Below are 23,526 nucleotides of genomic sequence, written 5' to 3' on the forward strand. Positions count from 1 at the left end.
TTTTAACCAGTTTGTAATCCATGAAAGGACATCGCCACCTATCCTTACTGAACCAGTCAATCGTCCTGCCAGTATTCTTTCCCAGGCCCCATTTGTACTAAGACAATCGAGCACTTCACAGTTTGGACTGCAAGCAAGCCTTAGCTTTCTCTCTGGAGTGAACAGAAGCCCATAGACAGTCCACCCAACATGTTATTTCTTTTTACAAGAATAGGTTGGGCATTTCCATTGCCAAACAGACATATTCAGTTGGCTAGCAGATTGCGCATCCTTCTATTATGCCCAGGCAGGATTGCATTTTGTGGGTCATGTCAAGGCTCATTCTGTCAGAGCCATGGCAGCATCTGTGGTCCACTTTCGAGCAGTTCCCATGGAGGAGATCTGCAAGGCTGTGATGTGGAGTTCTCTCCACGCATTCACATCTCATTGCCTGGATAGGAATGGCCGACGCGACAGTAGGTTTGGCCAGTCTTTCCTTCGGAACTTGTTTGAGGTGTAGAAACCAACTCTCTCAACCTAGGGCCCATTGTTTGGGTTCAGGTTATCTCCCCCTCTGTTACCAACAGCACCGGTGTTGGCCTATTGGCACCTGGTTAGGTGTCTGTTGACTCCCCTTTTTATGTTGGGGGCAGCCTGTAGCTAGGTATTCATCCTTGAGTTGTTTACCTGTAACAGATGTTATCAGAGGACAGCAGGATGCTGGTACTCAAGAAACCCGCCCACCACCTGGTGGAGTTGGGTTTCTCTTATTTTTAATTAATTATAATTCTATATTACAAGACTGGAGAGGGACCACACGTGGATGCATAGTGGTATAGGGCATGCAAGGTATGCTTAGTCAAAGTTCTAGAAACTTTGACGTAAGTTTTCCGCATCTGTGCTCCATCTGATGTCACGCATGTGTGAGGACTAACATCCTGCTGTCCTCGGAGAACACTTGTTACAGGTAAGGAACTCTGTTTTCCTTTGTATGTATTCCTACTGTTCAATGCCTTTTCAGTTTGAAAGAGGCTAATGCCTTGAATAAGCAGGGTTTCAAATCATGTCACACGGGGCAGATGTCTGACATTTCCTCCAGCTTTTAACAGTACTTTATTGCAAAATCTTCTCTTAATCTTCTTCAAAATTAAAGATACTGAGTTCTTTCACTGAAATATATCTTGTACTTCAAAGGCAAATTAATATTAGCAAAACCTCTTTGATGATACACTCTTCAATTAGTTTGCCAGCATGATCCTTTGTTATAGTTTCTGTGTAACAACTTGACACTTAGTCAAATTAATCACAGTTCTCTGCCACCTTTTCAAAACAAGTTATCTACCTTGTCCTGACTACTGCTTTTTCCAGGAAGACTCAGACAGAGAAGGAGTGAATCCACTCCTGGAGGGATTGCAGGAGCCTCTTGCTTTTCCGTTGCTGAAGCAGGCGAAGAAGTTGGTGGATTGGGAGTGGGAATCTCCAGAGGGAGGCCTGAAGGTCACGAGAGCTATGGGTAAATTATATATTTTGCCGGAACAGACCTTGGAGTTATGGAGAATTCCCAATGTGGATGCAATTGTTTTGGCGGTTACTAAAAAGACTACCATACTGGCGATGGGAGCGGCGACTCTCAAGGATCTTCAGGATAGGAAGCTAGAGATTCTGCTTATGTGGCTTTTTGAAGCCTCAGCTTTGGCCCTTCGAGCAACGGTGTGCGGAAGTCTGAATCAGAGACCCTGTTTGTTCTGGGTGCAGAAAGCAAATAACAAGAGTTTAGGAATGGCATCTGAGACAGTGCAGGCGGCTCATTTTGAGATGGAAGCGGCCTATGTGGCTGATGCTCTGTACGACATGGTCCGGACTTCTGCCAGGAGTATGGTCTCAGCAGTGGAAGCACACAGGCTCTTGTGGCTATGAAATTGGTTGGCAGATGTTGTGGTCTAAGGCCCAGCTGTTGAACCTCCCTTTCAGAGGGATGCTCCTCTCTGGGCAGGATTTGGAGAAGTTCCTGAAGCAGTTGGGAGAGTCGAAAGGCAATAAGTTGTCAAAATTCAGGAAGGGTCCAAAGAAGTCCTTTCCACCGCGAGCTCAGTTTCATGAGGCCAGGAGATTTCGAGCAGGCAGAGCCCCTGCACAAGCTTTGCAGAAATAGAGTTCGGACAGACAGCAGCCCTTTCGGAATCAGTGCAGGTCCTCTAGGGACGGTGGGTCCCAAGGGGGGGCGGGGGCGGAAATAAGGTCATAAGAACATAAGAACATAAGAAAATGCCATACTGGGTCAGACCAAGGGTCCATCAAGCCCAGCATCCTGTTTCCAACAGTGGCCAATCCAGGCCATAAGAACCTGGCAAGTACCCAAAAACTAAGGGGCGGATTTTAAAAGCCCTGCTCGCGTAAAACCGCCCGGATTTACGCGAGCAGGGCCTTGCGCGCCGGCGCGCCTATTTTCCATAGGCCTGCCGGCGCGCGCAGAGCCCCGGGACTCGCGTAAGTCCCGGGGTTTTTTGTCGGGGGCGTGTCGGGGGCGGGGCCGATCGACATGGCGTTTTGGTGGCGGGACGCGGCGTTTCGGGGGCGGGTCCGGGGGCGTGATTTTGGCCCGGGGAGGTCCGGGGGCGTGGCCGTGCCCTCCGGAACCGCCCCCGGGTTGCGTCTCGGCGCGCGTGGATTTACGTCTCCCTCCGGGAGGCATAAATCCGTAGACAAAGGTAGGGGGGGGTTTAGATAGGGCCGGGGGAGTGGGTTAGGTAGAGGAAGGGAGGGGAAGGTGAGGGGAGGGTGAAAGAGAGTTCCCTCCGAGGCCGCTCCGATTTCGAAGCGGCCTCGGAGGGAACGGAGGCAGGCTGCGCGGCTCGGCGCGCCGGCTGCCCAAAATCGGCAGCCTTGCGGGCACCGTTCCTGGATTTTAGAAGATACGCGCAGCTACGCGTCTATCTACTAAAATCCAGCGTACTTTTGTTTGTGACTGGTGCGCCAACAAAAGTACGCGAACGCGCATTTTTTAAAAATCTACCCCTAAGTCTATTCCATGTAACCATTGCTAATGGCAGTGGCTATTCTCTAAGTGAACTTAATAGCAGGTAATGGACTTCTCCTCCAAGAACTTATCCAATCCTTTTTTAACACAGCTATATTAACTGCACTAACCACATCCTCTGGCAACAAATTCCAGAGTTTAACTGTGCGTTGAGTAAAAAAGAACTTTCTCCGATTAGTTTTAAATGTGCCCCATGCTAACTTCATGGAGTGTCCCCTAGTCTTTCTACTATCTGAAAGAGTAAATAACCGATTCCCATCTACCCGTTTTAGACCTCTCATGATTTTAAACACCTCTATCATATCCCCCCTCAGTCGTCTCTTCTCCAAGCTGAAAAGTCCTAACCTCTTTACTCTTTCCTCATAGGGGAGTTGTTCCATTCCCCTTATCATTTTGGTAGCCCTTCTCTGTACCTTCTCCATCGCAATTATATCTTTTTTGAGATGCGGCGACCAGAATTGTACACAGTATTCAAGGTGCGGTCTCACCATGGAGCGATACAGAGGCATTATGACATTTTCCGTTTTATTCACCATTCCCTTTCTAATAATTCCCAACAATCTGTTTGCTTTTTTGACTGCCGCAGCACACTGTACCGACGATTTCAATGTGTTATCCACTATGACACCTAGATCTCTTTCTTGGGTTGTAGCACCTAATAATAATAACACTTTAGTTGTTTTCCCAATAGATTGTACTTTATTATATGTTATCTGTTCATTATTTCGATATGTTCCATGTAAACCGCCTCCCCGGCGATAGTTATCTCTGTTAAATGTGAACCGGAGTGATATGTATTGTATACAGGAACTTCCGGTATATAAAAACCAAAAATAAATAAATAAATAATATGGAACCCAACATTGTGTAATTATAGCATGGGTTATTTTTCCCTATATGCATCACCTTGCACTTATCCACATTAAATTTCATCTGCCATTTGGATGCCCAATTTTCCAGTCTCACAAGGTCTTCCTGCAATTTATCACAATCTGCTTGTGATTTAACTACTCTGAACAATTTTGTGTCATCTGCAAATTTGATTATCTCACTCGTCGTATTTCTTTCCAGGTCATTTATAAATATATTGAAAAGTAAGGGTCCCAATAGAGATCCCTGAGGCACTTCACTGTCCACTCCCTTCCACTGAGAAAATTGCCCATTTAATCCTACTCTCTGTTTCCTGTCTTTTAGCCAGTTTGCAATCCACGAAAGGACATCGCCACCTATCCCATGACTTTTGACTTTTCCTAGAAGCCTCTCATGAGGAACTTTGTCAAACGCCTTCTGAAAATCCAAGTATACTATATCTACCGGTTCACCTTTATCCACATGTTTATTAACTCCTTCAAAAAAAGTGAAGCAGATTTGTGAGGCAAGACTTGCCCTGGGTAAAGCCATGCTGACTTTGTTCCATTAAACCATGTCTTTCTATATGTTCTGTGATTTTGATGTTTAGAACACTTTCCACTATTTTTCCTGGCACTGAAGTCAGGCTAATCGGTCTGTAGTTTCCCGGATCGCCCCTGGAGCCCTTTTTAAATATTGGGGTTACATTTGCTATCCTCCAGTCTTCAGGTACAATTGATGATTTTAATGATAAGTTACAAATTTTTACTAATAGGTCTGAAATTTCATTTTTTAGTTCCTTCAGAACTCTGGAGTGTATACCATCTGGTCCAGGTGATTTACTACTCTTCAGTTTGTCAATCAGGCCTACCACATCTTCTAGGTTCACCGTGATTTGATTCAGTCCATCTGAATCATTACCCATGAAAACCTTCTCCATTACGGGTACCTCCCCAACATCCTCTTCAGTAAACACCGAAGCAAAGAAATCATTTAATCTTTCCGCGATGGCCTTATCTTCTCTAAGTGCCCCTTTAACCTCTCGATCATCTAACGGTCCAACTGACTCCCTCATAGGCTTTCTGCTTCGGATATATTTAAAAACATTTTTACTGTGAGTTTTTGCCTCTACAGCCAACTTCTTTTTAAATTCTCTCAGCCTGTCTTATCAATGTCTTACATTTAACTTGCCAGTGTTTATGCTTTATCCTATTTTCTTCTGTTGGATCCTTCTTCCAATTTTTGAATGAAGATCTTTTGGCTAAAATAGCTTCTTTCACCTCCCCTTTTTTTTTGCTTTTTATATTTTATTGAGTTTTATAAATTACAAATAACAATATCACTGCAATACAAAGTAGAACATAAAACCAGTAAGAAAAGGAAAAGACTTACAACATTCAGTCTCCTCCTAAATCACTAAAATAGCAAGTGCATTGATATCATCCTTCTCACCCCCCTCCCCCAGACCTCGTACAAACTGTCAATTAACCGCTAACAGAGCTTAACAGTGTTGAGAAATGATTCCTAAGTACCTTTAATGTGTACCTTAATATAAGCCAAACCATTGCGCAGATGGTATCAGTGGGGTTATGAATGCTGCAACTGGGCCCTCTTTTCATCTCCAAGGAAAAGGTGCCCTAATTATATATACAGTTAAATCTAAAAGATGAGTTATATTAGTAAACTTCTTCTCTGATGCAAATAGAGATAACATTGCACAGGATTGAACCGAAATGGTTAAGGATAACTAATAACATATACGTTGGTGAGCCTTAATAATAAATAACTTAATGACATATCAAACAGGCAAGACTTTTGTTAAAGACTAATAAAAAAGCACATTAAACAGGAATTGTATAGGGAATACCCTGAATCAGCAACCACTAGAATTGATGCTCATCACACATTGTTGGAGGGGGGGGGGGGGGGGCACAACGGTTTCCAAATTTGTATATGTTTTGCTATTGTCTCATACCTCACTGCTGTTAAATAATGTAATCTTCTATGTGCTTGCAATTTCGTATAGGTCTCCCCCAAAGTAGGTATTTGTGTAGACTTCCATAACCTAGCAATAGTAGTACGAGCGGCCAATAATATAAACGTACTGAGTGATTGTTGATTCCCATTTAACGACGCTATAGGAGCATTCAACAGCGCCGACATGGGTTGCAATATTATATTGGTCTTAAATATCTGAGACAACCAATTACTCATGGCCTCCCAGAAGGGAAGAAGCTTTGTACATTCCCACCATATGTGAAAATATGTGCCATTATCCCCACACTCCCTCCAACATCTGGGTGAGTACGATGGGAACAAGCTATTCAGTTTTACCGGATCTAAGTGCCACCGATACAGCATTTTATAACTGTTTTCTTGTAAGTGGCCGAAATGGAACATTTGCTGGCTCTTAGAAAAATCAAATTCCGCCATTTAGTATGTAGTTGGTCACCCAAATCTGCCTCTCATTTGAAGAGATGGGGCATGATCGGGTTATCGTTAATAATAAGCATATTGTATATTTTAGATACCACTTTAGTGATAGCATCCGCTTTGATGCACATATTCTCAAAAAGAGAATGTGTGCTTCTCATGATCTGTTTCTGGCGACATCATGTAAAAAGTTTCGCACTTGCGCATATGGCAGAAAACTAGTCAACTGAAGGTCATATTTGTCCACCAATGTTACCAAAGGTAGTAATTCTCCGCCTTGTATCAGGTGACCGAGAGTAGCAATACCCCTATAGCGCCACTCCCTGAATGCCTCAGATTGGTACCCAATTGCAAACTCCGAATTATAATATAGTGACGTTTGATAGAAATAATGATAATCACCCATTATTTTCCATTTCCATCGGTCCCAAATCTTAAGTGTGGTTTCCAACGACCACGGTATACACCTTCGATCCAAGTATGTCTGGGTTTCCAGGGCATAGCAGCTATAGCCATTGTACCAATCATCAGTTGCCCCGCTCTAACCCATTGTTTGGGGTGATGCTCCCTAGTCAAGTCTATTACTGCTTTTAGCTGCGCTGCTACATAATATGCTTGCAAATTTGGTACCCCCAGGCCACCCTGTTTTCTATTCTGATATAGTACTCGCCTAGCCACCCTTGGTGGCCGTCGCTGCCATATGAAATCAAATATTTTCTTTTGTGTTTTTCGCAAAAATGTAGTAGATAGGAGAGTCGGTAGAGTTGTGAACAAATATAAAAATCGTGGTAGTACATTCATTTTGACGATTGCAATTCGTCCCAACCAAGAAAAAGGCCCCTTATGCCACTTATCCAAATCTCGGTCAATGGCTTTAGAGAGAGGAATATAGTTAAGAGCATGAAGATCCTCTAAATGAGCATTGATGTTGACTCCCAAATATTTCGGAGCTTTTTTTGCCCACCGAAAAGGAAATGCTTGTGTTATATGCTGAATGTCAAATTGAGTTAAATTAATGCTTAATAATTCTGACTTTTCCATGTTTACTTTAAATCCGGAAACATTGCTAAATTGCTTTAACTCAATTTCTACCGCTACTAATGATTGGGTGGGATATGACAGAGTGAACATAATATCATCGGCGAATAACGAAAGTTTAAAATTACTATCTTTTAAGGAAATTCCAGTAATCCTTTTGGACCTTCTAATTCTATTGGCAAATGGTTCCAGGAAGATAGCGAACAGTAAGGGAGATAGTGGGCATCCCTGCCTAGTACCACGTCCAATGGTAAAGCGATCTCCATATCCCCCATTAACCTTTACTGCTGCCTGTGGAGCACTATACAATTGAGTAATCCATTGTATAAAAAAAGTGCCAAACTTCAACTTGACTAATGTTTTAAATAGGAAGGGCTAATGGACCATGTCGAAAGCTTTCTCCGCATCTATTGATAGTAAAGCTGCTGGAATGTTCTCCCGTTTTGCCCACCAGACCAGGTCTAAGATTTTCCTCACGTTATCGGCTGCCATCCGCTGAGGCACAAAACCCACTTGATCCGAATGAACCAGTTGAGGTAAATACTTATTAAGCCTCAAAGCTAAAAGTCTAGCTAGAATTTTTAAATCTTGGTTTATGAGGGAGATTGGCCTGTAGGAACCACATAATGCGGAATCTCTGCCAGGTTTAGGCAAGACTGTTATACCTGCCGTATTGGATTGAGCATGAAGGTTTCCCCCCGCACGAATATAGTTAAAAAAATCAGCCAAATGTGGAGCCAGACATTCTGATAGTGATTTATAATAATCCCCTGGCAGGCCATCTAATCCAGGGGATTTACCGTTTTTAAGGGTTTTAATAACGGATATCACTTCTGCAGTGTCTATGGGTCTATCTAGCTCTTGTTGTTGTTCAGAACTTAGCACAGGAAGTTCTATGGAATCTAAATAGACTGTGATGTCATGATCTCTAATTTGTGTGTTGGGACTATACAATGCAGCATAAAAATCCGTAAAACATTTTCTAATCTCGGTAGGATTTCTAGTTATTTGGTCCTTGGGGGTTTTGATTTTAGTGATGAGACTTTGTGCTATTCGGGCCTTCATTTGTCGTGCTAAAAGCTTTCCTGCCTTATCACTACCCTCATAATATATTTGTTTAGTTCTCTCTAAATTATATGCCAATAGAGAGTCATCTATGGTTGCTAATTTGAATCGGGATTCCTGTAAATGCCTATAAGTCCTGGAGGATTGAGTTTGATAATGTTGATGAGATAAGCTGCTAATTTCTAATAGTAATTGTTGGTGTTTGCTTTCTCTGTCCCTCTTATCCGCCGTAGCTTTAGCAATGCACTGCCCTCTAGCTACTGCTTTGGAGCATTCCCAAAGGCAACTCACTGATGTCTCTGGATGATTAGTAATTTGGAAATATTCTGTAATTTGTCGTTCTAATTGCTGAACAAATGACTTGTGTTTCAATAAAGAAGTATTAAGTCTCCAGTAAAATTGTCCCCCTTGTCTTTCCTGGGTTTCTAATTCAAACCAAACCATCCCATGGTCCGACCATGTGATCGGTTCAATCTCACTCTGTTTGATTTTTGAAACTAAACATTTATCCACTAGAAAATAATCGATACGTGAGTATGAGTTATGAGGTTTGGAATAAAATGCATACGATCTAGTTTTTGGATTGTTATGTCGCCAAACATCCACAAGCTGTCCATCCTTTATTGCGGCACGGAGTAGAGCCCTAGCTTTCTGCCCTTGAGCGGGCGAAAACACATTGCTGACATATGAGTTATCAATATCTGGTGTTGGTGTAATATTAAAATCACCCCCCCAAATCACAGTTCCCTCACTATGATCATTTAGTAACGATTGAATTTGAAGCAGAAAATCAGCTTGGTTGGTTGTAGGAGCATAAATTGAGATTAGTGTGAATAAATCACTGCCCACTTTAATCTTGAGAAAAACATACCTCCCCTTATCGTCTATAATTCGCTCCAACTCATCAAATAAAATGGTTGAAGAAATAAGAATGCCTATCCCTGCATATTTGTTAACTTTCCCCGCTGCAGCTAAGTATACATGAGGGAAATCACGGAAAGATATGAGACGCTCATGCCTTTTCCTTATATGCGTCTCTTGTAAAAAAAATTATATTGATCTTTAACCTCTTAAGGTCTTTTTGCAACAAATATCTTTTCCAAAAGGTGTTGAGACCTTTAACATTTAAAGTAGCAACTCGGATCACCATAATAAAATTTTTTTAATTTCCACACATGTCAACTATTAGGCATGAATTCCCATTAAACCTCCACGATCCCACCTCTGCTGCTACATGTGACTGAATACCTAATAAATTTGGCTCGCACATATCCATCTGCCAAAGCAGTAGTATCATCCCCCTATTATGTCTAAGAGGCAGTTTGTTCCCCTGTCCCCATCTGGATCCCTCAAAATATTTTCGCAGATCCCCTTGTGGGGGACTCGCCATGATAAACAAGACACCCGCACCTCCCAACCCCCCCCTCCCATCCATGTATATGCAAATGCCATCAAAATAGATAAACATATGAACCCAAAACTAAAGTTGAAAACAGTTAAACAAACTAAAAGCTAGTATTATGAACTGCCAATATAGCCAAACTTATAGCCAATAAGTCTATAACAATAATATAGCAAATCAAGTTTTGCACATGAAGCCTACTTCCAGCGTCATACAAAATCCGCAGAGGATCTTGATACAGTGGTCAGCTCTTCCAGTTCATAAGCCTTGAGAATTGTCATTCCCTACACTTGAAACTCGTCGTTACCTTTGAAAACTGAAAAAGTTTACAACCATGCATCTCACATCCTCAGCGCTTTACCCTTGGTCCGAAAGATTTGGAGATATGGGGTTCGAATTACGATTTGCTCCTCTTCTGGGCCGTTCGACATTCCGCCATGCTGAAACTGAAGCTGAAGCTCCTCGTGGTTGGGCCGCCATTTTCAGATGCGCTGGGAACTCTAATGGAATGCCCGCCTCAGAAAAAACCGCTGTAGCTTCTGAGATCTTCTTCAGCCGGTAAGTTCTGCCGGCATGTTGGAATGACAGTGCGAACGGAAAGTTCCATCGATATTTAATATCAGCTCGCCGCAGAGCTTCCGTCGCCGCTCTTAAATCGTGCCGCTTTTTTAAGGTGCTCGCAGCCAGATCTTGGAACACCGCCACCTCCATGTTTTGCCAGGACCACATTTTCTTTTTCCTTGCAATGGTCAGTAATTGCTCCTTTTGGGCATAACTCTGAAAATTTAGAATCAGATCCCGCGGTCTACTATCTCTCCTTCCTCCCAACGCTCGATGTGCACGTTCGATTAGTATCATATTCGAATCTCCTGCATCATCCTGCTCATCTCCGGCAGAACGTTGGGCCCAAAGAAAGCTACAAAATGCTTTGGCCGTAGCCATGCTGTCTTCAAATTCCTTAGTCTCCGATATCCCTCTGAGTCTGATGTTTAGGCGCCTCGATCTGTTTTCCAGATCTTCCAGCTTTTCCGCCATCAAGTCTAGCTCTAATGTGGTCCCTTCGTTATTTTTCTCTAAGTCCTTTATGGCTGTTGCCTGATTTTCCACAGGAGAATCTATCTCGTCAACCTTATGCCCTAGAGCTAAGAATTCTTCTTTTAGCTCTGCAAACGAAGCAAGAAACTCAAGCTTATTATTTTTAATTTCTGCACGAAGGTCTATAAACCAATCTCTCATTTGGGATTTGGTTGGTAAATCAGCCATGGTCGGAACAAAATCCACTGTTGGCTGAGGTGATAAGATCGGGGCCTCCTCCTCCATACCAGTCCCCCCTCCCACCGTGCATTCAGCAATCTCAGTCCCCGCTTTCCTGGCATCCGCCGCTGACTTTGTAAAAGAAAACTTCTGCAACTCACTTTTCCTCTTTGTAGACATCTTTGCATGCACTCTAAATCTGTTATTATTTAGTTTGTGCTGTTGGGTTCCGTTTATTTGGATGGGTAATCTGGGGAGCCACAGACTTAAGCAGCCATCCTGTCTCGCGGCGAATAGCGCCCCCCTTTCACCTCCCCTTTTAACCATGCCGGTAATTGTTTTGCCTTCTTTCCACCTTTCTGAATGTGTGGAATACATCTGGTCTGTGCTTCTAGAATGGTATTTTTTAACAATGACCACGCCTCTTGGACATTTTTTACTTTTGTAGCTGCTCCTTTCAGTTTTTTTCTAACAATTTTTCTCATTTTATCAAAGTTTCCCTTTTGAAAGTTTAGCACGAGAGCCTTGGATTTGCACACTGTTCCTTTTCCAGTCATTAAATCAAATTTGATCATATTATGATCACTATTGCCAAGCGGCCCCACCACCGTTACCTCTCTCACCAAGTCCTGTGCTCCACTGAGAATTAGATCTAAAATTGCTCCCTCTCTCGTCGGTTCCTGAACCAATTGCTCCATAAAGCTATCATTTATTCCATCCAGGAACGTTATCTCTCTAGCGTGACCCGATGATACATTTACCCAGTCTATATTGGGGTAATTGAAGTCTCCCATTATTACTGCACTACCAATTTGGTTAGCTTCCCTAATTTCTCTTAGCATTTCACTGTCCATCTCACCATCTTGACCAGGTGGACGGTAGTATACCCCTATCACTATAGTCTTCCCTGACACACAAGGGATTTCTACCCATAAAGATTCAATTTTGTATTTAGTCTCATGCAGGATGTTTATCCTGTTGGACTCTATGCCATCCCGGACATAAAGTGCCACACCTCCTCCCGAGTGCTCCTCTCTGTCATTGCGATATAATTTGTACCCTGGTATAGCACTGTCCCATTGGTTATCCTCTTTCCACTATGTCTCTGAGATGCCAATTAAGTCTATGTCATCATTTACTGCTATACATTCTAATTCTCCCATCGGACAATAAAGGTCGGACAATGAAGGTCGGACAATGAAGGTGTGATGGTTCACTCCTCTCAGGAGGCTCTCATTTTTACGAGGAGTGGACCAGAATAACGGATCCGATGGGTCCTGGAGGTGGTAAGAGATGGTTAGGCCTTAGAATTTTCTTGGCTGCTTAGGTACGCCTTTGTAGTCTCCTGATGCATCTCTCAGAGCAAGCGAGAAGGGTGAGGGACACACTACAGCAATTATAGCTTCGCGCCATTGTTCCGATGCCCCTTCAGGAGAGGGGGCAGTGCAGGTTTTCAGTGTACTTCGTTGTTCCAAAGAAGGAAGGGACTTTTCAGTCCATTCTCAATCTGCAGACGGTGAAAGCTGCCCTCCGGGTGCCACGGTTTCGGTGGTGTGCAAAGGGGAGGTTTTAGCGTCCCTGGATCTGTCAGAGGCCAGCTTCATATAGCTATTTGACCCAAACATCAGTGGTTTCTGAGCTTCATGATTTTGGGAGAACATTTCCAGTTTTGAGCTCTTCCCTTTGGGTTAGCGACGGCACCGTGCACATTGATAAAGGTGATGGTAGTAGTGGCGACATCCCAGTACACCCGTACCTGGACGATTGTCTCATCCGAGCAAAGTCAGAGGTAGAGTGTGGTTGTTTAGACCAGCGGGTTCTCCAGCTTCTTAGGGGTGCTGGGCTGGGTGTCAAACCTAGCAAAGAGTCATCTAAAGCCAACTCAATCTAGGGGCTCGCTTTGATACCCGTCTGTGGAAGGTGTTCTGACTGTGGAGAAAGTCCTCAAGCTGCAGAGTCAGGTTCTTTGGTTGCAGAGCTTGACTGTGCCGACCCCTGGATCTTCTTCTCGACTCATCTCGCTGTTGTCTCCTAAGTCCCAGCGGTCCAGATCCCTACGGGCTCCTCCTGGGGGGATCTTGGGCTTCCAGGGTGAAAACCTCGCTTCCATCACTCGTCTCGTAGTAGTCACCTAAGTCCCAGCGGTCCGGATCCTTACAGGCTCCTCCTGGGGGGATCTCGGATCTCCAGGGTGAAGGCTTCTCCTGTGCTTCAGTCTTGGTTCCGCCTCCCGGCCTATCTTCTCCAGCGGAGCTCCCGGTTCCGCCAGGCCGGCCCAAGGGTCCACCTCCCAGTTCGCAACATCCTTAGTCATTTATTATTAATATTCACATTTTTAGATTTTTATGTTTTTTCTTTTTTTTCATTTATAGTTTTATAGTCATACTTCCTTTTTTTGTGGGATTTGAGTACATGATATAAATATTCAAGTCGATTATTTATCAAATTTTCCACAAACAGGTAAAAATATTAAAATATTATATAATTTTTTTTTCTTTTCTACATCATAAGATTTGAGATAAATATCTATGATTTATACACTGGTGCCATGGTTTATTTTTATTTTAAACCAAAAAACAAGAAAAGGACACTGTAATATTTTTTTCAGTACTGTGACTAATAACAAACATTCATATCTTGATGAAAATGAAACCGCATCATCAAGCCTGACAACGGCAGTATAACAACTTGCCGACCGGTCTACTCGTCATTTGTGGTGTGAATTTTTTAGTCAAAAGACCTTTAAGTACTTCAGAATGACAATTCAAAATATGGTGTACAAAATTCATCTGTTCCCATAAGTGTAATTGAAACGTTGAACCCGACGGCGGCCGGTGTTTCGCAACATCACAGTCGCTTCTTCAGGAGTATACTTTCAGAACAGATGCTTCATCCCGGACTCAAGCGTCTCCAATAGTTATACTGCAATCGGGACCATTTTACACATCTTTATGTACGAAAACTGAATAAAAGTAAGAGGAAAAATATGTGGTGGAAAAAATAAAGGGGATATAGTACGAAGCTCCAAGGGCTTAAACTAAGGAAGAAAATAAAGAAATATTTCTTCACAGAAAGGGTGGTGGATGCATGACATGGCATGCCCTCCCAGAAGAGGTAGTAAAGACAAGAACAGTCATGGTAGTTACTACCCTAAAAAAAAAAAAAAAAGCTTGCTTGACAGACTGGATGGACCATTGAGTCTTTTTCTGTCATCATTTGTTATAGGGGTCCATATTCAAAACTGTTTGGATGGATAACTTTTGAGTTATCTATCTAAATAGCAAATGTGGCATATTCAGCCACTTAGCTGGCTAAGTAGTTATTCCAAACATTTCTGGGCTGTCTTCCCTTGGGAGCACTGGAAGAATAAATTGTCTTATCAAATGCATCACTGGAGCCACCAGGAGTGGGTGAGTGAGACCCTCGCTCCCGGCAGGGTTGGTTTTTGCCACTAGGGGTAGGGGTAGAATGGAATGAGGGTCCAAGGGAGGTGGAATGGGGGGTTGACTTTGTTTGAGATTGAGGAAGGTTGTGGTCTAGGGGGGAGGTTGTGATTGCAAATTTAAAAATGAAACTAGGGAAGGGGGAGGAGACAGCACAGAAACATTTAGGGTTTCAGGAGTGTTGAGCGAGACAGGGTAATGTGTTGAAACAATTGGGAGCTGTGGGCTCTTGAATCTTTTTTTTTTTTAATGCTGACACTGACAGCGCTACTTTCCCGGATATCTTTTAAAGGTATCCGGATAAGTAGCAAGTTATCCAACTATATGTATCTTGTTAAGTTTTAAACCTAACCGGCTATACTCAAACAAAGCCAGTTATGTTTTAAAGTTAGCTGGATACATGTAGCCGGCTAAAGTTATAAACAAGTATATTCAGTGGGGCATTTATCCCACTAAATATACGGAATAAGTTATCCAACAAACTATAGCCGGTTAACTTGTCCACTAAAAGGCCTACTGATTACTGGCTTCTGTGTTACTATGACAATATTTTGGCACTTATGTGTATTGGGTCAGAATGCTGTATAATTTAATATTTTGTTTACCTGATGCTTATATTTGCAGACTGGAGTAAAAAATCTCCTGTGTGTGTGTATATATATATATATATATGTCTAGAATAGTAGCTGATAAGGTGACTGTATGCAAAAGGAGCGCCAAAGAAGCAAGTTGATTCTTTGGTCAACATGTTCTGAATGCTGGGCTAAAGCTGCTGTGGAAAAATATGCTGCTTGGGTAGGACTTCCATGGATTTTTGCTCAATTTTCTACAAAAAAATTATCATTCACTCCCCAAGTTTCTATGCAGTGTAAATTAATTGTTCAGCACTTGATCTCCCTGTTGCCCTTGTCCCTGCATCAGACCATGGATTAAAGATATCATGAACATAGACATGTTTTTTAATATTTAATAATGCAGCTAGTTAGTTCCACTCTTTTCTTTCTCACTAGGTAAGAAGAGCATCTCTTCAGATATTCACATCTTGCCAGCAGAACCTGTTGAATCCATTCTCAAAGGCAGTATTGCCATAGGGGCCACATCCCTTGCTGTGGCTAAAGCTGGTGCTGCTGTCAATAGAACTCCACTCTATATGTACATTGCCTCACTAAAGCACAAGCAGGTATTGGGAAGGAGTTTTCCCTTTGTTAAATGTTGCTTTGCCATTCGCTATTTCTTTTCATTGCAGGAGGTGAAAACATAAGGGGGCGGATTTTAAAAGCCCTGCTCGCGTAAATCCGCCCGGATTTACGCGAGCAGGGCCTTGCGCGCCTATTTTCCATAGGCCTGCCGGCGCGCGCAGAGCCCCGGGACTCGCGTAAGTCCCGGGGTTTTTTGTCGGGGGCGTGTTGGGGCGGGGCCGATCGATGTGGCATTTTGGGGGCGGGATGCCGGCGTTCGGGGGCGGGCCCGGGGGCGTGGTTTCGGCCGGGGCGGTCTGGGGGCGTGGCCCACGCCCTCCAGAACCGCCCCCGGGTTGTGTCTCGGCGCGCTAGCGGCCCAGCTGGCGCGCGGGGATTTACGTCTCCCTCTGGGAGACGTAAATCCCGGACAAAGGTAGGGGGGGGGGTTTAGATAGGGCCGGGGGGGGTGGGTTAGGTAGAGGAAGGGACGGGAAGGTGAGGGGAGGGCGAAAGAGAGTTCCCTCCAGGCCGCTCCGAACGCGCGCCGGCTGCCCAAAATCGGCAGCCTTGCGCGCGCCGATCCTGGATTTTAGCAGATACGCGCGGCTACGCGCGTATCTGCTAAAATCCAGCATACTTTTGTTTGCGCCTGGAGCGCGAACAAAAGTACGCGACCGCACCGTTTTTAAAAATCTACCCCAAGTTGTATAGTGGCATTAAAGCTATTAGCTTAGCTGAAAATGTCTTCTTCAAATGTAATGGAAACCTGTTTTTCTATTCCTATGCATTTCACAATTTCTAGCAACTACCACAGCAAATGACCATGCCGTTGCCACTGGTAACTCTGCTGAGCAGTGGGAAATCTACTTCTGGAAAACTGAACCTAATGAAAGAAGTGATTGGCATACCGTCGACTAGCCTCACAATCCAAGAGGTAAAGAGACATTTATTGATCTTAGGTGCTATAATCCCAGATAGGAAATGTTTCTTACTTTAGATATCAAAGGGTCTGATTCCTCAAGGTTTTTTTTTTATTATCCCAGGACAAGCAGGATGATAGTCCTCACATATGGGTGACGTTATTGGACGGAGCCCTATCACGGAAAACTTTCTGTCAAAGTTTCTAGAAACTTTTGACTGGCACACTGAGCATGCCCAGCATGCCATGATCCGCTTCATTTTCTGCGCTGCAGTTAGCATCGCGGTGAAGGAGCCCTGTGTGACTTCCTGATACATCAAATTTGAGAGAAAAGTTTTAAAAAAGCTCTCATTTCATCCCCCTACATAGGGGCTTCTCCCTGTCACCCACCGGCCGGTGAGTACAGTTTTTTACCATTTCGATCGGGTTAAAATATTTTTTTCTGTCAGAAGGCCGTCAATGGATGTCCAGCCTTCATTATGACAATCGGCTTCAAAAAATACCTGAAGTGCCCTCACACAATGTCTGTCACCGACCCACATGTTGAGTGTGTCCTGTGCTTGGGTGAGTCTCACGATGTTTCTTCCTGCCCTCAATGTGCTGAAATGACGGCCAAGGGCAGGAGAGCCCGACAAAAGAAGATGGAACATCTCTTCCATATTCAACTTATCCCGTCGACTCTATCGTCTCCGGCTGGAGCGTCTAAAAGGTTAGTCGTTCGAAGCATCGCACTGACTGCTCCGGGGACCGGCTGTCACCAACTCTGTCCCGGGCATCGGTAAAATCGACATCCGTGCTTGAGAAGAAAAGCACGGAGCATAAAGAAAAGCATCGTCATTGGCATTGATGGACGTCGACGCTAGAGGCCTTATTATTGCCAAGAGAGCCATCACCGAAAAGGTCTTGTCTAACTACCTTCGAGGCCTACTACTCCAAGGCGATCCTCACAAGTAGAGGTGCCAGGTATCGAGCCACCACAGGGACCTGTGGAAGTGCCAATTACGTCTTCTCTGCCACCACCTATAGCTGCTCTGACCTCACCGGCTATAAGGGAGGAACTGGACGGTTTTATCCGCCAGGCAGTGAAAGAAGCTCTCCGGGATCTTCGGCCATCGACACAGCTGGAACCGGTGCCTTCACCGATGCCGATACCTATGCCGATGCCAGCTCCGATGCAGACACCGATATGTACCTCTCAGTTTTTCAGCCAATTCTGTCGAAGCTCGATGCCCTCATCGGAGCTCTTCCGGTGCAACCATCAGCACCTAAAACTCCGATTCCAGTCGGTGTCGATGATGCTTCGGGGGATTCCTCGCCATCTGAACCCATACCAGGGCCCTCCGGACTTTCTCGGCCGAGAATCCCGATATCTCCATTGATCCTTTATTTCCTCCATCGATGCCGCCACAAAAACCACCGATGCCATCGATGCCTCTTATACCCCATGCTTCTCCTCCACGGCGCCCTGCATCGGACACTTGGGATGACAGAGACACCGATACTTCTTCAGAGGATGTTTTGTCTGAGCCGACCCCACCTGAAGGCAGGAAAAAGTCACCCCCAGAGTCTTTCACCAACTTTATAAAGGAGATGACTGATACTATTCCTTTTCAACTAGTATACCAGGCAGAAGACCTTAGTGGTTCTGCAGTTTGTGGACCCTCCTAAAGAGGTATTAGCAATCCCTGGTGCATGAAGCCCTGATGGACCTGCGACACAGACTGTGGGAACACCCATTTTCAGTACCACTGGTGAACAAAAGAATGGATACCACCTATCTGGTGCAGCACATCCCTGGTTATCAGAGGGCCCAACTCCCACACCAATCTGTGGTGGTAGAATCCACCCAGAAAAAGTCAAAGTGGAAACGCCCCCCACTCATCAACTCCTCCTGGCAAAGAACATAAAGTTCTTAGACACTCTAGGAAGAAATGTTTTCCAAGGTTCAATGCTTGTCTCCAGGATAGTGTCATATCAATTGTATATGACTCAGTATCAATATAACTTCTGGAAACAAATGCAACAGCTTGCGGAGTGTTTACCTCAACAACACCAAGACTCAGTAAATGAGATCATACATAAGGGTCTGGAGGCAGGGAAGCACGAAGTACGTGCTGCCAATGACAGTTTTGAGACCTCTTCAAGAGTAGCTGCAACTGGAATCAGTGCACTTCGCTGGGCCTGGCTCAAAGCTTCTGACCTCAGGTCTGAAGTTCAAGAGAAGCTAGCAGATCTGCCTTATGTTGGTGATAACCTTTTTGGAACAAGGGTTCAAGACACAGTAGCACAGTTAAAAGAACACTCTGAAACTCTGCGTCAACTGTCTGCTTTCCCACAAGATACCTCAACTGCCACACGTCGGACAGTTAGAAAGGACACAAGGAAGCCCTACTATAGACCACGTAGGAACTATCCACGAGCACCCCATGGTAGAGCATCCAGACCAGTGCAGAGAACCCAGTCTAGACAACCAAGAGCTTCTAGGTGTTGCGTCCGTCGGTCGCAGATGGCTGCAACTGCCCTGCCTTACCTCTTTTTCTCCCCTTTCTCTCTCTTTGGGCAAGATGGCTGTCTCTGGTACCGAGTGCCGAGGGCCTCGGCAGTTCCAGACCAGCATGGGCGTCCCCATCCGCCATGCTCACTCCCATGGCCTCCTAGGGCGCGAGCACGTACATCTCAGACGCTCAAATACATGTCATGGCGGGAACCTCGGGGGCAGCCCCACTGCATGACGTCAGTACCTCTGGGTATATCTAGACTCTGCTTTCGCTACCAATTTGAGTTAGCAAAGACTTCGCTTCGCTACTCTGCCTGCTCTAAGCTGTACGCTTAGACGCCACTTTCACACTAAGGGCCTCGCTCCAGCAGAAGCTCTAGACACCCGCTCTTCGGGGGTCTCTCGCTTCCAACTTCCCTTCGGGGTCCTCACTAACCAAGACAACCACTCCTCGGGGTTCTTTTCTTTCTATTCATTTCCAGGATATTGGACCATTGGGTACTCGCTACTCGAGGGCCTATCTACTTCATATCCTGCACCACGGACCTTCAGTCCCACCATTCTACTATCAGGAAGACGCCTTCACTCTGTGAGTATCTCTACGATCCAGCGCTCCAACTCCACCCACCAGCCGCGGCGTTACCCGCACTGCGGGCTCCTGCCTATCGTGAACATCTGGGTAAGACTATACTTCTGAGCCTGTTGAGTGTATTGGCACTTCGTGGATCAGTGCCTTATTTATTTATTTTATTTAAACACTTTTATATACCAAAGTTCGTATGGACATCACATTGGTTTACATAAAACGAAGCAGAGGAAGCGGAAATGGAAGAAAAGTTAGAATAAAACAATTAATTGATTAAATATGAGGATATAAGAATGAAGAGGAGGGAAGAGACAGGTGGATAGGAGAGGGGGATGAAAGGTAGAGAAAAAGTTAACTGGAGAAATATAACCTTACCTTCCTGCTTCATCATCTGTTTACAGCAGTACAATAAAGACTATCTTTTCTGTGTCTATCTGTGTCAGCCTATCGCAGTGGTTCCCCATGGGGCTCCTCCCCATGGGCGGAGTCATCTCCATTGCGACCAAGGGTCCACAATGCCTCAAACAGAACAGATGCTAACTCCATGGACTCGGCTCAGCGCCCAGCCCTGCAGGCCATTCCTGGCCTAGCCCAGCGGTTTACAGAACAACAAAAGTCTTTGGAGAACCTAGCTACTGCCTTCAATTAGATTGGCTCCCCATAACATCCCGCATCCTCTTTAAAACCTTAACCATAATACACAAATCCATCTACTCCTACAACTCTAACTGGCTAGATGAACCCTTTTGCCCCGTACGCTCTGACCGACCCATGCGCTCTGTCAATAAAGGTACCCTAACAGTACCTCCCATCAAAAAAGACCACCTCTCCTCCACAAGGGACCGCGCTCTCTCCATTGCAGGCCCGAAGCAATGGAACTCCCTCCCGACTACACTCAGACTTGAGCCATGCTACTCCAAATTCAGAAAAAAACTAAAGACATGGCTCTTCCGACAGGCCTTCCCAGAATAATCTGCCTCCACCTGCCTACTCCTCTCATTCCTCCAGAACAATCCTCACACAAATGACACTTAAATTGCACACTATTGATAGCTTTCTGTAATAGCTCTCTGTAAATATTGTATATAGCCCTTTGTAAATATCTCCCCTTTATTTACCTCTCAAAGTTGATGTTCCCTTTCCTTTCTTACTGCACTATGTATTTACTCCCTCTTTTTTCCCCTCCCTATTAATTGTATTTTCCATCATTCAGTTACAATGTAAACCGGTATGATGTTTGCATACTAATACCGGTATATAAAAGCATTAAATAAATAAATAAAATAAATTAGTTACACACGCAACTGAACTCTTCAGCTCCTCCTGTGAAGGAATTGCTTTCTCCAGTGGTAGTCCTCAATACCACTGTGCCTTTATCTACACCTACCCAATTCACGGGTGAAATAAAGATGTGCAGAGGGTTCATCAGTCGATGCAGCATGCATTTTTCATTACAGCCTACCCTCTTTCCCACTGAGGCTTCAAAGACCACCTACATCCTGTCATTCCTTGAAGGACGAACCCTGGCCTGGGCTTCACCGCTATGGGTGAAGCCCATAGCGGTGAAGCCCAGGCGGTGAAGCCCAGGCCAGGCCAGACTTGCCTCTTGACCTCAGGCAGGAAACTTGTCTACTAACTTTTAAAAAGAAACTAAAGACATGGCTGTTCTGCCGAGCCTTCCCTGCCTCTAGCCCAACAGCCTGACTTAGAATTGTTCCATCACTTATGTAAATAAACAAATGCTAAATCACGCTTACACGTTATCATGAGGTCGGCTCCTTGCCTCCCTCCCATACTCTATGGAATATAGTACTTTATCTTCGTTCTCCCTCTCTTTTTTTCCTACTCCCAGTTAAGGCATCCTTGTTATAATGTAACTTTATGCTCCTTTTAAATTGTCTCGTTGAGTGGTTGGTTTATAGTTACTGCTTAGTTCGATATAAACCGAGTTGATTTGATTTGTATCAAGAAAGTCGGTATATAAAAGCCTTTAATAAATAAATAATAAATGGGAACATGAAGATCCTATCCTGAATGACCTACCAGGATTTCTACAACTTTTTAAGTCTGTGTTTGATGACCCGGCTCGCCAGACCATCGCTGGATCCGCCTTGCTCAACTTTCAGCAAGGTAATAAGCCACTTAGACTTTGCTATTGAATTTAAGACTATAGCATCCGAACTGCATTTGGACACTGGATGCTTATGTGCCATATTAATGGAGGGTCTCAACTCTTGCATAAAGGACGAATTAGTGGCTCGTGATTTACCTGATTCCCTTGAGTCCATGATGAAACTAGCAGGGAGAATTGACCGCCGTATCCGCGATCGTACGAAAGAGACTAAGAGTCCATGAAAGTCTACAGTGGGGGCTAAACATCCTAACCCCCTGTGCCTATTGCTTCCAGCTTACCATCTGCACCCCTAGAGGAGGAAGAGCCTATGCAACTAGGCCGAAACCACTTGACCTCTAAGGAGAGACGTTTTCGCAAGCGCATGAGGTTGTGCATGTACTGTGGCCAATCGGGTCATGCAGTCCAAACCTGTACCATTTGTCTGGGAAACTGATGGGCCTAGGATCTGCGGGAGGACTTCTCCTGGCCCTCACCTCTCCTACTCCTCCATTATCTTTACCTGTATCTCCGCTTTGCGGAGGTCTCAAATTTCAAACTCTCGCTCTCATTGACTCTGGTGCCGGAGGTAATTTTATTCTGAAGCGCTTGGTCGAACATCTGAGGATTCCTACCACACCAATAGCTAAGCCTCTGCTATTGTCATCCATCCATGGAGAACCACTTCCTGGAGAAGTTTCATTGACCACCCAAGCCATTGGCCTGCACACTGGAGCCCTACACTCAGAATCAATTTCCTTTCTAGTGTTGGAAAAAGCCATGCATCCGGTGGTGTTGGGCCTGCTGTGGCTTCAAGACCATATGCCACAATTTAATTGGGCTACCTTGGAACTGTCCCGGTGGGGACCAGACTGTCATGGTCGATGTCTTGCTGAAGTTTCACTACTCATCTGCATGCCTACCACTCCATCATTACCTGGCTTACCTCTACAATACGCCTCCTTTCAGGATGATTTCTCTAAGCAAGCAGCTGATGTGCTTCCGCCACACAGAGAGTTCGATTGTGCCATAAATCTGAAGCCAAATTCTGAACCTCCCAAAGGAAGAGTCTACCCTCTTTCTGTAGCTGAGACCAAAGCTATGTCTACCTACATACAGGAAAATCTACAAAAGGGATTTATCAGACCTTCCAAAACCCCTGCTGGTGCAGGCTTATTTTTTATAGGGAAAAAAGATGGCAACTTACGCCCTGGCATCGACTACAGGGGTCTGAATGAGATTACCATCAAGGACAGGTTCCCCCTGCCCTTAATATCTGGATTGTAGTTGGTGGGTTATTTGAACTGGAGACGACAGTGGTTGAATTTATTTATTTATTTATTTATTTAAGAATACGAAAGCTCCCCGGTTTTTTGCTCGCCGACGGGAAACGTCAGCGGAAGGAGTAGACGCGCTGGTGGTGCCGTGGCCGATGGATGTGTTGCTCTACATGTTTCCTCCGTGGCCGCTCATAGGATGGGTACTGCGTCGAATAGAGAAGCACCCGGCGGACGTGATCATTGTCGCCCCAGAATGGCCAAGGAGGCCATGGTTCGCGGATCTGCTGAATCTAGCGGTCGAGGAGCCGCTTCGTTTCCCGTTTCTTCCGGACCTCCTGCATCAGGGGCCCGTTTGTTTCGACCTGGTTCATCGCTTTTGTCTAGCGGCATGGCTTTTGAGAGGCAGCGGTTGAGATCTAAGGGGTACGCTGAAACGGTGGTTTCTACACTTTT

The 23,526-nt window shown here is 44.8% G+C and overlaps 1 protein-coding gene across 1 annotated transcript in view; it reads left to right on the forward strand.

Annotated features, from left to right (window-relative positions):
* ENO4 (enolase 4) overlaps positions 1-23,526 on the forward strand; it is a 291,356-nt gene that overhangs the window by 112,175 nt on the left and 155,655 nt on the right. The window contains exons 7-8 of the mRNA XM_029610746.1: positions 15,511-15,680; positions 16,484-16,615. Of these exons, the coding sequence (XP_029466606.1) occupies positions 15,511-15,680; positions 16,484-16,615 (302 nt within the window). The remainder of the gene's footprint in view (positions 1-15,510; positions 15,681-16,483; positions 16,616-23,526) is intronic.

Source organism: Rhinatrema bivittatum, chromosome 7 (assembly GCF_901001135.1).
Source record: "Rhinatrema bivittatum chromosome 7, aRhiBiv1.1, whole genome shotgun sequence".
Taxonomy (NCBI): domain Eukaryota; kingdom Metazoa; phylum Chordata; class Amphibia; order Gymnophiona; family Rhinatrematidae; genus Rhinatrema; species Rhinatrema bivittatum.